The 18101-nt window shown below is 43.6% G+C and overlaps 1 protein-coding gene across 1 annotated transcript in view; it reads left to right on the plus strand.

The window, feature by feature from the left end:
- The first annotated feature begins 663 nt into the window (after positions 1-663).
- Positions 664-18101, plus strand: part of NOTCH2 (notch receptor 2) — a 132794-nt gene continuing 115356 nt past the window's right edge. The window contains exon 1 of the mRNA XM_084637742.1: positions 664-821. Coding sequence (XP_084493868.1) covers positions 743-821 — 79 coding nt within the window. The 5' untranslated portion in view covers positions 664-742. The remainder of the gene's footprint in view (positions 822-18101) is intronic.

Below are 18101 nucleotides of genomic sequence, written 5' to 3' on the forward strand. Positions count from 1 at the left end.
AGGAGGGGGGGTCCCCTGGTCCCCCCCTCCCCCACAGGGCCCCGTGGCTGAAGGAGTGGGGTCGCCTGGTCCCCCCGCTCCCCAACAGGGCTCCGTGGCTGAGGAGGGGGGGTCCCCTGGTCCCCCCCTCCCCCACAGGGCCCCGTGGCTGAGGAGGGGGGGTCCCCTGGTCCCCCCCCCGCTCCCCAACAGGGCTCCGTGGCTGAGGAGGGGGGGGTCCCCTGGTCCCCCCCTCCCCCACAGGGCCCCATGGCTGAAGGAAGGGGGGTCGCCTGGTCCCCCCCCTCCCCCACAGGGCCCCGTGGCTGAAGGAAGGGGGGTCGCCTGGTCCCCCCCCTCCCCCACAGGGCCCCGTGGCTGAAGGAAGGGGGGTCGCCTGGTCCCGCCGCTCCCCCACAGGGCCCCGTGGCTGGAGGGGGGGGGTCGCCTGGTCCCGCTCCGCTCCCCCACAGGGCCCCGTGGCTGGAGGGGGGGGGGGGTCTAGTTCCCCACACAGGGCGCCCTGCCGGGTGCCCACGGGTCTGCGGCTCCCGGCCCGGAGCCCCCTAGCGGCCGCTCCCGGAGGGCTGCGCCGCGATCCCCGCCGCCGGAGCCGCCCGACCGCGCAGGAAGCGGGGGAGGGCCGAATGCCAGTCCCTGCGAAGCCGAGTTCCTCCGCGCAGCGCTGCTGAAAGATCCTTCCGCGCGGCCCCCGAGCCGCCGCTTCGCTGCCGGGCGGGCTCCGGCGCGGGCTCGGGGGGCGATGCGGGAGCAGGGCCCGGCGCTCGGGGCGCTCCTGATGCTGCTGCTGCTGTTGTTGAGCCGCGGGGAGCCGGCGGCGGGTGAGTGCGGGGCGGGGGCTGCCTCCGCTAGGGGGCGCGCTGAGGGGACGGGGCGGCTGCCCTGCCCGGGGACGGGGGTCTCAGGTGGTGGGGGCTGAGCCTGTCCCGTGCCGGGCTCCGCGGGGCGGGCCTCGTGTCCTGGGGTCCCCTCAGCGTGGGGGTCTCCCCAGCGGACTGTCCCTGCTCCAGTGACTGGGGTTCCCCTCGGTGCGGGGTCTCAGCCTTTCCCCAGTGTCCTGGGGTCCCCTCAGTGTGGGGGGTCAGCCCCATTGCCTTTGGGTCCCTTTGGAGCAGGGGTCTCTAGGGACTATCGCCGCCCGGTGTTTTGTAGTCCCCCTGCTATGGGACGGTCTTTATGGGGGACTCAATCTTGTCCCATTGCTTTGGGGTCTCTTTGGTTTGGGGGTCTCTGGGGAGCTCACTCCTCCCCAATCATCCTGAGCCCCCTGCTTTGTGTCCTTGGAATCTGACCTCTTCTCCTCCCTGCCCCAGGGGTTGCTGCCAGGCCTGGAAACTATGATGGGGCTTCACCAACATCCCTGAAACTCCCCAGGCTCGTCCCCGCATCCTGCCTGCGGGGATGCTCACGGAAAGAGGAGAGCACCCACTGCCTCTGCCAGCCCCTCAGACTGGGGGCAGGGAGAAAGACGGCCAGCCTGCCTCAATACAAATAGGGATGTGTTAATGAAACTCTAAAAATCAATAGGGGCAGCTTAGTGTTGGGATGCTAGGCTGGGTCCCTGTAGTGTTTACTTAGCAAACACAACTGCTTAATGCCAGTGCATGAGAGCCAGGCAGCATATCTGACCAGAAACTAAAGTGGAAAAACTCTAGTCTCTTATTTTGGCTAGGGAAGTGCAGAGTAAATAATGAAAGCTCCATTAAAACAATTTAATCCATTGTTAATTTAAGGTGTTCATGGTAGCAACACAGGGAATTAAAATAATCATTTTGACTTTAAGGTGCTCCTTGAAGAAGAGCAGAGTACCACTTGAGGGCCAAAGATAACCAGTTCTGGCGGAGTTTGTCCTGGGAGGTGCTGAGCACCCTCAGTTCTCATTTACTTTAGTGTGTTTAGCGTGTTGTAGTTGTGACACTATTGGGAGTGTAAGCAGGATGAATCACTACCACCTGCTTACAGCATGAGACAACCTTGTCTGTGCCCAATGGGAAAAATTCTCTCAAATCTGCCAACCACTGGGAGGACAAATGCTCCAGGCTTCATAAATCCCACTCTTTCGCTCTAGTGGCTGGTAATTAGCGTGTCCCACCTTGATACGCTCAAGTGCCCAGTTCCTTATCTTCCGGATACCCGCACAATGTACACTATTCCACTGCTTCCATGGAAGCAGTGCCCCCCAGTTCACTAGCTTCACCTCAGTTCAACACTTTCTTTAGTGCAAGGCAAGTCATGTCTATAATAAATCCAGATAGAAGTTTATTTAACAACACTAAGATAAAGATCCAAAATAGATATAAGTAAAAGGATTGGAAACACAAGATTTACATGAAATGCAAATCTCGAGCCTATAATTTTTAACAAGTTCTGTTCCCATCTAATAAGGTATTTCTTCCCAGTGTTCAGTCCTTACAGCACTTGTCCAATCTAGAGAGTTGGGATCTACTTTTCAGGAAACACTCACGCTGGCAGAGTGTTGCCTCTGTAATGGATAATGTCTTGTGCCTTTTCTTTGTCTCTGATACGGTTCCAGACTTTTGTCCCTGTTCAGAATCAGAGTGTTTCATTAACTTCAGCTGAGGATCCCTTATTCAGTCTCATCTTGGGGTTCTTTTTCCTTTGTAAATGCTCAAGTCTGCATTTGGTCCAGCCTGTAAATACAGGGCTGTGTTAGATCAGGTTGAAAGTTGTTGACTGCTCTCACTCTTGATTGAAGAAAAGGAGTACTTGTGGCACCTTAGAGACTAACCAATTTATTTGAGCATAAGCTTTCGTGAGCTGTAGCTCACGAAAGCTTATGCTCAAATAAATTGGTTAGTCTCTAAGGTGCCACAAGTACTCCTTTTCTTTTTGCGAATACAGACTAACACGGCTGTTACTCTAAAACTCTTGATTGAGTTAGTTCTGAGACCCACCTCTCCTCAAGTGACATGCTTCATCTCATACAGTTTTGGAACAGAATTGTTCACATTTTACATCTCTCTTAAAATATTTCCCATACAATGCGCAATAACTATGACAATCAGCTAGTTCTTAGTTTTTGGCAGAGACCATGCACAACCCCCTACGATGAATTATCGAGAAGATGGTTAGACACAGGTGTAATATACCTGCCTGGGCATGTCTATGTCACAATAAGGTTAAACCTAAAGTATTTAAGAGCATAGCTTGGTGTACAATACTGTGAATGTTGAACTTGTTAAAGGAAACTCTTGAGTAACAAGACTAGTAATTTCATTTCACTAAGTGTCTTAAACACATAATGAATAAATAATCTGGAAGCCCCTGCTTTTTGAACATATATTGTTTAAAGAAATGATTTAAAGGTTGAGCTTTAGTTTAATTTGGAAACATTGGAAAATCAGTTGAAAATGGTTAGGTTCTCTAAAAATAAGAAAACCTGATAAATTAGCAAAATAAAAACAAAACAACTGAAATGCTGTAATTTCCATTGCTTTCTAAAGGAAAAAACTAGAACAAAAAGAACTAGGTTTTGAGAAGCACAGTTTCTTCAATTATTAAATTGAAGGCCCCTATTGAGACAAAAACAACGAGGAGTCCTTGTGGCACCTTAGAGACTAACAAATTTATTTGGGCATAAGCTTTCGTGGGCTAAAACTCACTTCATCAGATGCATGGAGTGAAAAATATAGTAAGCAGTATAAATATTACAGCACATTGAGACAGTAGCTCTAGCTACTTGGAGACACACAGACTTCTTAAAATTACTTTGACTCTTTTTAACTATGTGTTTAGTAAATATTTAAGGTATAAATAATGTGAACAGGTCTGTAGAGCTGAAGATCACACTATTTTTCATCATTTCACTATTACTTTCTTGAGACTGTTGGGAGAGGTCAGGTTGCACCTGTGTTCTGGTCCAGATGGAGAATATAGCTCACGTTGTCTTGAGAGTGATAGTTGCTGTTGGATTTCATACCTCTCTGAGAAGCAATCTTTTTGGTAGATTAATTTGTTGATGGCCTTCAGTACACTAATCAGTCTTTTGTTCTTTATTATCAATACAACGAATTCTAAATTTCTCATTCGTTTATGCCATCCTCACAGGTTGCCTTACAACAGGGATCAGCAGCCTTTGGCCCGCGGCCCACCAGGGAAAGCCCCTGGTGGGCTGGGCCAGTTTGTTTACCTGCTGCGTCCACAGGTTCGGCCGATCGCAGCTCCCACTGGCCGCGGTTCACCGTCCCAGGCCAATGCTGGCTGCTGGAAGGGCGGCTAGCACATCCCTTGGCCTGTGCTGCTCCCTGCAGCCCCCATTGGCCTGGTTCAGCCAACCAGGGCCAGTGGGAGCTGCAGTTGGCCAAACCTGCAGACACAGCAGGTAAACAAACCGGCCTGGCCCTTCAGGGGCTTACTCTGACGGGCCACATGCCAAAGGTTGCCGATACCTGCCTTAGAATCATAGAATCGTAGGACTGAAAGGGACCTTGAGAGATCATTTAGTCCAGTCTCCTGCACTCATGGCAGGACTAAGTATTATCTAGACTATCCCTGGTGGGCGTTTGTCTAACCTGCTCTTAAAAATTTCCAATGATGGAGATTTCCACAACCTTCTTAGGCAATTTATTCCAGTGCTTAACAACTCTGACAGGTCAGTTTTTCCTAATGTCCAACCTAGATCACCCTTACTGCAATTTAAGACCATTGCTCTTGTCAAGTGGGGTCCTGCAGGGCAAAGGTGCTGACTGCCTCTGTTCCTGGGGTGGGGTGTGCTCTATCCCTGCTCTGCCCCAGGCCCTGCCCCCACTCCACTCCTTCCCCCAGTCTCTCACCCCCACCTATCTGTTCCTGCCTCTGCCCATTCCTACCCCGTTCTGCCTCCCGCTTCTTCCTGTCCCTGCTCCTCCCCCTCTGCCCCCAGTGCCTCCTGCATACTGCTGAACAGCTGATCATGGCGGGTGGGAGGTGCTGGGAGGGAGGGGAAGAGCTGATCAGTGCGGTCTGCTGGCAGGTGAGAGGCGCTGTGGGGGAGGGAGAGGCACTGATCCCAGGGCTGGAGCACCCACTATATTTTCCCCATGGGTGCTCCAGCCCTGGAGCACCCCTGGAGTCAGTGCCTATGCTGCAGGGGTCAATTCTGGGTCCCGTTCTGTTCAATATCTTCATCAATGATTTTGATAAAGGCATAGAGCGTACACTTATAAAGTTTGAGGACGATACCAAGCTGGGAATGGTTACAAGTGCTTTAGAGGATAGGATTAAAATTCAAGATGATCTGGACAAACTGGACAAATGGTCTGAAGAAAATAGAATAAAATTCAGTAAGGACAAAGGCAAAGTACTCCACTTAGGAAGGAACAATTAATTGCACTCGTACAAAATGGGAAATGACTGCAGGGAAGGAGTACTGCAGAAAGGAATCAGAGGGTCATGGTGGATCACAAAGCTAGATATGAGTCAACAGTGTAACACTGTTGCAAAAAAGCAAACATCATTCTGGGATGTATTAGCAGGAGCGTTGTAAGCAAGACCTTGTTGTACAGATGACATGACAAAAGAAGTGGACGGAAGAAATTAATACACTGGGGGTGGAAATTGTGCTTGGGGTTTGACCAGTTGTGGCATGGAAAGCGAGAACTTGAGCAATTTTATGCCATGGTGTGGTGAAGAGTGAAGATTTGCATCTTCACTCTTGGGCCCTGAGTAGTCTGATTAATATAAACTACCCACACCTGAGAGGTTTCAGAGTAACAGCCGTGTTAGTCTGTATTCGCAAAAAGAAAAGGAGTACTTGTGGCACCTTAGAGACTAACCAATTTATTTGAGCATAAGCTTTCGTGAGCTACAGCTCACTTCGTCGGATGCATACTGTGGAAAGTGCAGAAGATCTTTTTATACACACAAAGCATGAAAAAATACCTCCCCTCACCCCACTCTCCTGCTGGTAATAGCTTATCTAAAGTGATCACTCTCCTTACAATGTGTATGATAATCAAGTTGGGCCATTTCCAGCACAAATCCAGGTTTTCTCTCTCCCACCCCTCCATTTGTGCTGGAAATGGCCCAACTTGATTATCATACACATTGTAAGGAGAGTGATCACTTTAGATAAGCTATTACCAGCAGGAGAGTGGGGTGGGGGGAGGTATTTTTTCATGCTTTGTGTGTATAAAAAGATCTTCTGCACTTTCCACAGTATGCATCCGACGAAGTGAGCTGTAGCTCACGAAAGCTTATGCTCAAATAAATTGGTTAGTCTCTAAGGTGCCACATGTACTCCTTTTCTTTTTACCCACACCTGGAAACAGTCAACACTTGCCTGCTGGGAGAAATGTTCCATTTACTTTGTGGATAGGATTAGTCTGATTTTGGACTGGGTTATCTTCCTCTATGATGGTAGAGCTATGTTCGGAGGCAAAAATTATTTCCTTAGTATGTTTTGGCCAGTTTTTCTCAGTAGTGATTGGAGAGGTGAGATTACAGCCTTGAAAGGATCAGTGTCCTTGGTTGTAAACCTGTGGTGGATGTTGGGACCATTATTTGCAGAGATAGTTAATGCCTCCTTGTGGGGCTGTAAGATGCTGGCTTTGCTCAAACTAATGATTCTTCCACCTTTGCTTAAGAAACTCTCTTGACACTAAACTTCTCCAACTACTGTTGTCTCTAGACCTCACTGTCTGGAAAAGGTTGAAGAAGGCTGAGGGGAAAAATAACTCTGGCATCATCTGATGTCATCTGACTTTCTAGATTTCTCAGTCAGTTTTAGATCTGGATGTAGTATGCAGACTGAGCTTGCATTATTGGTCGAGGCTCTTCCTAGTGATAGATAAAGGTTAGTTGTTGATGCTGATCTTTCAGTGATACCATTGGTCATAAGATGATATTCACCAGTGTTGGGCAAGAAATACTTTTCCCAGCCTATGAAAAATTTCTAGGTACAAATTTTCCCAACTTGGGCTGAAAAGTCAACATTTCAAAAATGTTCACAAACCGAATATTTGAAATTTTTTTTTGGTTCAGGTCACTTTGATGTAAACTGTTTTCTGTGTTTTATTTTTACTATTAAACTTCAAAGTGAAAAGCTATTTTGAACTGAAAAATAATCAGGATTTTTTTGAATATGTCCAAACAAAACGTCTTGACAATTTCAAAATTTAATTTTCAAAAAAATGGAGTAAAAAAATTGTCAAAACTGACCTTTTCCTGCAAATGTTTCGGTTTTGACAAATCAGCTTTTTTGTCAGATTCCCAACCAACTCTAACGTTGACCCACTTGTGGTCCTTGGGAGTGAAGTAATTGGAACTACTGTGAGGAAAGAATGGAGCCACTCAAAAAGTATTTTTGGATGGGTATTTAACTGCCTTGAGGGTTCTTGTGCAAGGAGCCACAAGTTTCTGATGCCAGCCTTTTTGCTTAATGCAGAATGAAATAGATGTTATGATCTGGACTACTCAGCTCTGTCTTTTCATGCAATGCAGGTGGTGTAGTGACTTGCTTTTCCTGCTTGAATGAGTGGCTGAGCTGAAGCGCAATCTATAAAAGATTGAAGTGATGGTAGGTTCTGGGAGATGGAGGTGATGTCAGGAACATCTGCTTTTTCTAGTGAGAGAATATATCTGATGATTGTTACTGATGTTCACAGTTTGGGGGCCTTTTTTGATCAAACAGCTGCAAGTAATAGGCGAACATAGGCATTTTTATTTTTCCTGTGTGGGAGATTGCATCCTTATCTCTTGGATGCAGACCATGCTACAGTTCTCAACACCTTTGTTACTGCTAGATAGAACTGCTGCAGTGCATTCTCCATGGGGCTTCTCTGGAAGGCATTTGGAAATTTCTGCTATTGCAGGAGTTAGTGGCCTGCTTACTTAGGAGTGGTGTGCCTAAGTAGTATCCTTGCACTTTTGTGGACTTCATTAGCTATCCATTTATTTCCAGATGCAATTCAAGGTATGATTTAGATTTACAAAACCCTTCATTATTTGAGCCTAGCTACCTTATACCTTTCTCTTATTATGCATCATCTAAGCATTTAATATCCGCTGGAATGCTCTTGCTAACAATCCCAAGACTTGAACTCTTGACATAAGTTTGGAGGGGGCATGGGAAGGCTAAAGAGGTAAGTTATGCTTGGTTTTGGAAGATGGCCTTTGGCTTTTGAGTCTCTTTAGTTAGATAAGGAAGTTCTTGTCAACTTAATCAGTTTTGTAGTTTATTTGTGCTGTCTTTAAATCACTAACACTATAAATCAACTGATACTTTTCTTTCATAGACGTTGCATAGGATTGGAACATCCTATTTTCAGAAAAATGTTCATATTGTGAAAGGGAGCAGTACATTTGTGTCTTGTGAATGGTCTTGCTGAATTTGCTTGTTAAAAGGTGTTGCACTGTAACCTATGTTGTCATAGTTATATTGATCTTGAGAGGCTGGAATTTGGATGTACATTGTTTATCAAGTTTTGAGGCAGTGAAAGGAGAACAGTCGAGTTTAGAACACTTGTTTCTTTTGGAATAGGAAATTTTATCTAAAATACCCAGTGGACATAATTTTTAGATGCATGTCACTTCAATCCCTTGTATTTCAAGTTTGTCCTGTTGGCTAGGATTCATGGATCTAAGGAATGTGGGGAGTGATGACCATTAACTTTGAGGCATTGCACACTCCTCCTCAGGGCATGTCACCCAGGCTGGAAAACGGGAGCCTACTTTTCAAAGCATCTATGTTAAAAAGCCCTTTGTAGTTACGTAGTCTTAGTTTCTATGAGCTCATTCAAAGGTCATCGTGCCAACTAGAGTCAAGTCAACATGAGGGCAGCATCTTGTCAAAGCCCCTCTGGAAGGAACAATGACTGTGTCATACTTAACACACAGTCCTCTGAGATCTCCAGAAAAAAATCAAACATTCTATTTGGAAAATACTCTATTTCTAGAGCATATGCCCTCTAAGAGTGTAAGGATGAAAATGAAGCTTTGTATCTCAATAGTATATTAGCTTCTGCTATTTCTTCCATGCGGGATATCTTAGTCCTATATGTGCGACATCACTGGTAGTTGTTATGGAAATAATGCTGATGACAAGCATCGGATTATGCTTTCTGGAAGGGTAGAAACTCTTATAAATCCTTTTTAACATTAGCACTAAAGAATGACAGACAATTTTAGAGAGAACAACATAAGCATAATTATTTCTATATCAAACGTTTTTCAAAGTTTCCATAGAGACGTCAGTTTCTCTTTAGATCTTTAATTGTATTAACTAAAATGTTAGTTACTAAATGAGGGTACTTTATTAAAGCTTTTCTGTTTTAACCAAATACATTGTGTTGTAACTTTGGTTGTTAAGTTTTTAAATAGTGTTTTGGCTTTGTGTATTAGAAGAACTTCTTTCAGTCTGAAAATTATGGGAATGCAGGAAGCAATGGCTGTAAGGATGATACAGCAATAGGACAGGATCTATTGATAAAGAAACTGTAGTCATATAACTCACTCCCTAGTTCATTGTGTATTCTAACTTTACCTTTATAGTTAATTCTTTATAGCTAATAAAGGGTTGCATTCTTAACAAAATAAACCATTCAGGGAAGCAGTCATCATGATAAAAGCAAATCTTGTCCTAACAGTTCAGTCATGGTATATAAATTATAAAATATCTAAGGATGACTGCATGTTGGAATTGGTATCTGGGTATGGAGTTCCTCACCTCTAGGTCCCTAGTTTCAGTCTGGTGCAGGCTGGACATTTGTGAAGTTCTACATCTGATGGTAGGAATGGTGTTTTGTTAGGACACGTGTTTGTTGCTGCAGGGGGAAGGGGCTTGGGAGGGGCTCTTTCTGGGGTTTGTCGTTCATACAACTGAGGGAGTGATTGTCTGGGTCCAAATCACATTTCTTCTGATATGAGTTTCTCATGAGGCATGAGTACTCTGATTAGTAATGAAAAATATCTAATTTGAGCTTAATCATTAAAGTGATGCCATGGGCAGTGACTGAACTGTCTGAATTGGGAACAAAAATTCCTTAATTCCAGTTCTGGAATTTGGGCATTAGTCTCCAGTTCTGCACTTGGGAAGGCAAAAAGATAGGTCTTCACCAGCATCTGATTATTCAGGCTCTGACTGAGAGGAAGGCTGAAGAGGGATTATTGCAGGACCTAAGGTCTTGAGTCTGAGAGCTTGTGGGACAAGCCTTTGCTTCATTAGATGTAGTCAGAGGTTCATCCCTTAGACTCTTGAATCTATGAGGCCTAACCAGGATTTCTGCCTCTGCAAGTTCTTTTCTTTTCTCAGTATGGTTCTTTTAAAGGTCCTTTAGCAATTTTGCCTTTGATGCACTATAGGCAAAGTCCATAGTGTTGTTGCTCTTTTCCTATGAAGTCAAGAATTTTTCTTTAAGAGGCCACTTGAAAATTCTAAATTATCTCTCTTCTCTTTAGAAAGTCTGTGGCATCAGCTCTGTACTGTTCCATCCCTCTGGAGTTCTTTCAACATTTCAGTTGGCAAACCTTTACGTAATCTATTTTAGGCTTTTGTAAAATGTCTACTATCATTGGTAACTGTACATTGGAGAAAGGGCAATTTTCTCTCAACTTCCCATGTTCCTGGGATGCATGATTGTTCTTTTGCTGTTTTCTTCTTCGTTCTCCCCAGTTTGTCACCCTGGGAAGCTACTGTTACTGCAAGAATGTTGTGACGGGTTCGGTCACAGGGACCCCCTTGAGGCTGTCACCTGATGAGCTGTAATTACCTCTGAGTCTGTTTTCCACTGCCAGCTTGGGACTCCAGAACCCTGCCTTGTTGAGCCAGACACGCTAGTCTGCTGCAACACAGACCCATGTCTGGTCCACGCCCCCAAAGCTACAGACTTTAACCAAAAACTACTCAGCAAGTCACCGATCTCCAGCATCCAGACACCCAGTTCCCAATGGGATCCAAACCCCAAATAAATCTGTTTTACTCTGTATAAAGCTTATACAGGGTAAACTCATAAATTGTCCACCCTCTAGAACATTGATAGAGAGATATGCACAACTGTTTGCTCCCCCAGGTATTAATCACTTACTCTGGGTTTACTAATAAACAAAAGGGATTTTATTAAGTATAAAAAGTAGGATTTAAGTTGTTTCAAGTAATAACAGACAGAACAAAATAAGTTACCAAGCAAAATAAAACAAAACACGCAAGTCTAAGCCTAATACATTTAAGAAACTGAATACAGGTAAATCTCACCCTCAGAGACGTTCCAATAAGCTTCTTTCACAGACCAGACTCCTCCTTCGTCTGGGCCCAATCCTTTCCCCTGTTACAGTTCTTGTTAGTTCCAGCTCAGGTGGTAACTAGAGGATTTCTCATGACTGCAGCCCCCTTTGTTCTGTTCCACCCCCTTTTATAGCTTTGGCACAAGGTGGGAATCTTTTGTGTCTCTGGTTCCCCACCCCTCCTTCTAAATGGAAAAGCACCAGGTTTAAGATGGATTTCAGTACCGGGTAACATGGTCACATGTCCTGTGAGACCCCCAAGCCTCCATTCTTTCCGGCCTGGCTCTCACAACACAGGGAGGCTTACAAGTAAACAGAGCCATTTACAACCAGTTGTTCTAGTTAATGAGAGCCATCAAGATCCCAAGCCACCATTAATGGCCCACACTTTGCATAATTACAATAGGACCTCAGAGTAATGCTTCATATTTCTAGTTTTAGATACAAGAATGATACATTGATACAAATAATATGAACACACTCAGTAGATCAGAAGCTTTGTAATGATACCTTACAAGAGACTTTTTGCATAAAGCATATTCCAGTTACATTATAGTTACACTCATAAGCATATTTCCATAAACATATGGAGTACAACGTCACAAATGCCTTCTTTATCAAAGAGGTAAACCTTGCTTTTTACTTAAACATGGGCAAGGCTGGTCTCTGTCTGATCTCCGCTAATAAGGTGTTCTGCAGCTGTAGTTTTGCTGCTCAACACACTCCAGATGGTAGAAAGTGTTCCTTGCTTCTAATGCAATGAGTGCCTCAGAGCAGTGGGAAATCCAGCAGGGTCCCAGGGCTACCTTGAGGAGCACTGTTCGGATTCCTCGGTTCAAGGAAGAATTGATGTTCTCTCGTGTTCCTCAAATTTCTTACCGCTCTCTGGTAACATTTCTGTCTTTCCCATGTTCCGTTTGAGTCAGCTGCTCTTCACTGACCTTCCTAGTGCTTGGAAAAATTGTGGTGATGGCATGGGCTGCATTGATGAAGGAAACTCACAGCTGAATGTCATCAGAGTATTTACACTGGACTCATGGTCTTTCAGTACCTTACTGCAAGGGTGTGGATAAGGGTGGGCTCAACTTACGGTGGCTGGACAGCGATCTGTCCTCAGGGCAAGCCTGCAGGTTTGGAGACTGAATTTCCACTTTCCTTCATGGTGGGGTGTGTGTCTCCTGTTTGCCCCAGGGTGTAGCCATGGGTGGGTCTGGGAAGATGGCCAGGGGTTGGGGAGAGAAAGGTGGGTAGAGAGAGGACGGGGAAGGGAAGTGCCCTGGGCTGTGTTGCTGTGCCTGTAGCCAGCTGGGAAATGCCTTCCCCACCATAAATCCCTGCCCTGTTGGAGGGTTGGAGACCAAAGCCCCAGCCAGTCTTCACCTCGCACTTTACTGATAAATGGATGCTGCGTCCCTCCCCGCCAACCCCAATGCCTGTGGGTAGGAATTGTCCATCTGTCCTTGTCCCTGAAGTCAGATAGAGGCTCCTTCCTGCCCTGGCTCTGCATCTTCTCTGCCAGTCGCACTGTGGAGCCCCCCTCAGCCCAGCCAGGCTCGTCGACCAAGGGAGAGTCCTGGGATGGGAAGGGAGCCTTGGGGTATGTCTGTGCTGCAGCTGGGAGCATGCTTCTGCTTACCAGCTGAACTAAACAGACACTCACTAGCTATACTTTAACTAGCCACCAAGTACAAACCTACCTGGACTCAGGGCCAGCTATTTTAGCATGCTAGTTCAAGCAAAGCTAGCACAAGTCCATCTATTGCAGTTGGAAGCATGAACGTGGTGTCGACATACCCATAAAGTCTGGATACATTCAAGCTGGGGGTTTGATTCCGAGCTTGCATAGATGTAACTGCACTAGCTTTGCTTGGGCCAGTGCCTAAAAACAGAAGTGTAGCCAAGGCATCATGAGCAGCAGGCGGGGCTAGCTACCCCAAGTATGTACCCAGTGTCTCAAACGGGCATGGACTTATGGTGACCAGTCCCTCCTACCACTTCCGTGGCTGTATTCTGTTTTATTTTTTTCATTGAGCTAGCATGAGTATGCCTCCGACATACCTCAGGCTCGGATTGGGTGGGCCTCGGAGCTAATTCCAGCCCACCTGTAGCTACACCCCTTCCTTATTGATCAGTCTCATGTAATGTTGGTGTGGGTGCGGGAATAGTATTGCTCTTTGTAAGGACATCCAGATGAACTTGCTGAAGCCTGATAGTGATCAAGGGGATGAACAGTGTAGAGGAAACTTCACTGTGAGATATTGCTCCTGATGTCCATGGGCAGTGGTTTCAACATATCTGAGAACAGTTAGTTTCATGGAGTTTTCTCCAGTGTTGTGGAAGCTTATACCTTGGGAGTGTCTTGTATTGCAAGCTTTTTTTTCCCATGTACAGAATCTCACCATAGTAGCTTTCTCTAGAAATGAGGACTTAGTGCCCTGCTGAGGATCTTTAGTTTATCCTTCTGTTCAAACCACCTATAGTGAAGAAAGTTGCTGGGGCTTTACCAATTTCCATGCAAGGATCTGAGTACTTCTCTCGTCTGATTCATGGTTTCCTCTTGGTCTTAGCTAGATAAGCTGTGGATATATCTAAAGGTGTTAAAATCTTACACCCACAGTAACATAAGAAGCCAGGAAGATCAACACAGTGGGAGGAAGTCGCATTCTGCTATGTTAAGTGAGATGAAAAAATTTGAAAATACTGGGCTTGTGGTCTTTTTATTGCTTTAGGGTATAAAAATGCCTGGAATGGCTTCTTAATTAGCATTCTGCTTGTTTTTCCATAGAACTGTCAGGAGTATAAAGTCTAATCTTCCTGGTTTTGTTGGAGGATTAGTGGGAGGTCTAGGGGACGTTGTGAGCTCTTAATACCTTATTTGAAGATGTGGAATATTTAACGTTTTGAGTGAATTAATCCTTTTTTAATCACTGAAGTTAAATAAGTCTCTACAGAAGCAAAACAAAGTTTAATCAGTTTGATTTAAAAGGCCTTTCCCTCTTCAAAAACTTTTTATTGTCATTATTAACATACATGAACTTTTCATACAAGTATTAACAAATCTTATCATAACCAATGTCTGCTGCCTTTAAAGACTCATTTGCATTTTGGCAACACCTTACCTGTATTTTGCTTATTCAGATTCCCAAAATGGTAACCAGTAATTATAAAATCGACTTCATCCTGATATAAGGCTATCATTTTCTCATTAAAAGAATTTTCTGTACTTTATTTCTCCATGCCACTACTGTTGGAGGAGCTGTCCTTTTCCAAAAGTGAACTATCTCACCATCTGGCTGCTAGTAATAATTCTGTTTATCAATGGGTCCTTCCCAGAGTCAATACTCTTCTTTGTACTGTAATCTGATAGATTTACCATGGGTTTTGTGGATAGCCTAACTAGTTAACTTAAATTCTATTTCTGTTTTTTTCTCTAAATTTTAGGGCATTCCCACCCTTTATGCAGAGAGGTCCCCATTCGTTCATATCTTTTTCAGCATTTGGCTCCTTTTTTATATATTTTCCTTAACTTAAATGGAGTGATGTACCATTGGTAAAATATTTTGTATACACAAATAGATAAGGTATTGATCCTTTCTCCAGATATTTTCCCTTTCTTCCAAAGTGATATTTATTTTAGATGCTCTTTCCATTTTTCTGTAGAGGTAGTCTTATCTTCTAGATCAGAGGTTTTCAACCTTTTTTCATTTGCAGACCCCTAAAAATTTTCAAACGGAGGCGTGGACCCCTTTGGAAATCCTAGGCATAGTCTGTGAACAACCAGTGGTCCGTGGACCAAAGGTTGAAAACCACTGTTCTAGATCCATCAGTAATTTTTCCTTATACCATGTGGAGATAACCAGCATTATACCTTTTGTGTTATCCCAGGCTGTTTCAGAGGTCTTTTCCCAAAATCAGTGTTTCTATCCTTGCTAATGGTCTCCTGAAACTTGGGCTTCCTAAATAGAATTTCATGTAATGCCTTAGTAACAAATAAGCCCAGACTGGTATAATAATATTCCCCATGAGTTCTTCAATGGTATTAATATCCATAATTTTATTATAGAATAGCTCTCTGATGGTTGTGTGTACCCTTTTCCCTCCTATTTATTATCTATTGGATTACATAATCCTTGAAATTCTAGATTGTTTCTGATGGCTGTAAGTGGGGACGGCAGGGTCTACCTGTTTATATCAAATTCCGTATCCACAGTTGTCACCATGGGACGTGGATATTTTTCTTTTTGTGTTAGTCTCTATTTCTCAGGTAAAAAATCAATGCACTACATTTATTTTTAAAGTCCTGTTTGATTTCCACCCCATGTTTACTGGGGTCACCATGGTACAAAGCTGATAACTTTAATTTAGCTGTTCAATGGTATTTTAATAAATTTGGTACTGCCAGTCTCTCTTCGAGTGGGTCTATAGAGTTTTTTCTTGTTTTTTTCTGGGAACTTATTGGACCATACAAAGCAGCAGTGTGGCCTGGGACTTAGAAGACCGAGGGTCTATTTTTGTCTCTGCCTGCTGGATGACCTTGGGCAGGTGTTGTCTTCTCTCTGTGCCTTAGTTTCCCTATCTATAAATGTAATAATGATACTGATCTCCTTTGTGAAGTGCTTAGAGATCTGCTGATGAAAAACACTAGACAAGAGGGAGATATTTATTATCGTTACTCACGTTCTTTTTGGTATCCATATTGGTTAGAGCCTTAAGTGGGAAATTTCATTATGGCATAATTAATTGTAATGGCTGGTATGTATCCAAGACATGTATATTTTTCAGATTGAAATAATGTAAGGAAAAATTCATATGCTGATTGAGGATAGGAGAGAGATTGACTATTAAATATTTTGTTTAGATAACAAACTCAAATACATCTTGTAGCTTACCTGTAGTGATATCTAATATCTGTCATCATATAAAACTCTACTGAAAACCACTCTTGTCCTGGGATTTTTGTGTCCTCACAGCACCAGTGAGGACACAGTAATTCAGATGTGGCTTTGTACTGTGGCTGCTCACACCCAGCCGCCTATCACCCAAGTGAATGCTGCTGTGAAGATGTACTCTAAGAAAACAGATTTTCTGACAAAAGAAAAGTAGATGAAGTCATAGCAGCCTCCTTGGATAAGTTGCAAGCTCTTTCAGGCTGAAGAGGCAGATCAGTTATATACTAACCTAATGATTAATGAAGGCAGGAGGGATCTTGTGAGACAAGGGGTAAGAATCAGTGACAACATGACTCAAAAACCTTGTTTGATCCACTTGGTCCGTGTGCAACTTTAGAAGAAAGGTCTGGTCAGTCTATTTTGTCTTTCCAGATAATACCCTCTTCCTTCATGTTGAGCATACAGTAAATTTTCAGTTAACTCAATGTTTAGCATAACCTTAATATAATGTTTATTGGAAGCTTTACTTTTATTTTCTGACTCTTGTGCATAGCTTGGTAAGGTAGCCTAGATATGGCTTTTGATGTAAACAAAGTAACTGAAGTTGCTTATTTCTTTGTGTTCATTATTTAAATTGTCTTCCTGAATTTCACGGTAATTTTAGCAGTGCTTGCACAGAGAAGAAGCTAATTTTGCTAGGGGAGCCATAGACTCTAATTTCCCTTGTGCATTTAAAAGAATGTTTTCAGGTTAAATTATTTTAGCTTTTTAATTGAGTACCTCTTTCAATAATTTTAGATATTTGTGATGTAATTGGAACAATTTTAATCTTATTTACATTTGATTGTTTTTGTTTAATCTTTTTGTATAGTCTATTTTAATTGTCCAAGCTGAAGGAAGTACACAAAGTAGTTGCTTTCACTTCTGTTTAGTGAGTATTGGGTTATCATGCACTATCATGTACTACAGTTAAATGCTTGATTTGTACTGTCCAATTTGTACAACTATTGAATCTGACAACATAACCCTCAGTGGTTTAATGATCTGCTAGGCAGCAGTTCAAGGTGATGCTATTTTGTTGAGAACACAGAGGGACTTAATCATTTTCCTTCTGTACCAGTCTTTGGGCTGATAAACTGGGACAGAGGCTGCACATACTTCTTCCTACTGTAAGAATCTACTCTTCTTTGCCTGTGCTGCTCTACTTTGCTTCACGGGTCTGCAGGGTCTTTATAGAAAAGCTGAATGCAGACAAGCTCTTATTTCCTTATTCTTGGCCATGCCAAGATGCTATTGAAAGTTAAGTCTATATTGGTGGCCAAATGCTAGTTACACTTCTGAGTGGGTTACAAAAAGTCAAATAGTCAGTTTTCATTGTAGTGACAAGGCTTCAAAGTGAATATGGAAATCTGTTTGCAAGTACTGGTGAAGAAGAAATAAACCAAATCTTCTGGTTGTCATTGTCTTGGCCTTCTCGTGTGGGTAGGTTGAAAATTCAAGCACTCTGAGGTAGAGACACATGATGAACACACACCTCTGTCTCCCGGGGCCAGTCCATTAATATTTGCTAATGGTTACTTTATTTCTTGTCCTACTCAGAGGATAATGGAGGACCGTAGAGGGTGAAGTTGCTAAATCTTAAATGCCCAGACCCTTTACAATTAAAAACCATACTGGCCCAAACTTAACATTTGCTGTGGGAGCAGTTAGGCTGCTGCACCAGTAATATTAGAGATACAGTTGTAAATATAACTGTGGGGTGTGGGTTATGTGGCCATTTACTATGTAGGAGCTATGGATGTTGCTGGTAATTGGAGGAAGAGTAGGTCATGGGTGCAAATTGTAATCGGACTGAACTTTTTTGACAGTTGCTGGAAAATAATTGTTGTAAATCTGTGTTAAAGCTCTTGTTGCCTAGTAACCCTGACCTAATAGGTTATCGTAAGGGGCTCAGAGAGGAATTTTGTTCATTTCCTGACTACTGAGCAGAGGCTC

The sequence above is a fragment of the Lepidochelys olivacea genome (assembly GCF_965140295.1).
Source record: "Lepidochelys olivacea isolate rLepOli2 genome assembly, chromosome: 8".
NCBI lineage: Eukaryota > Metazoa > Chordata > Testudines > Cheloniidae > Lepidochelys > Lepidochelys olivacea.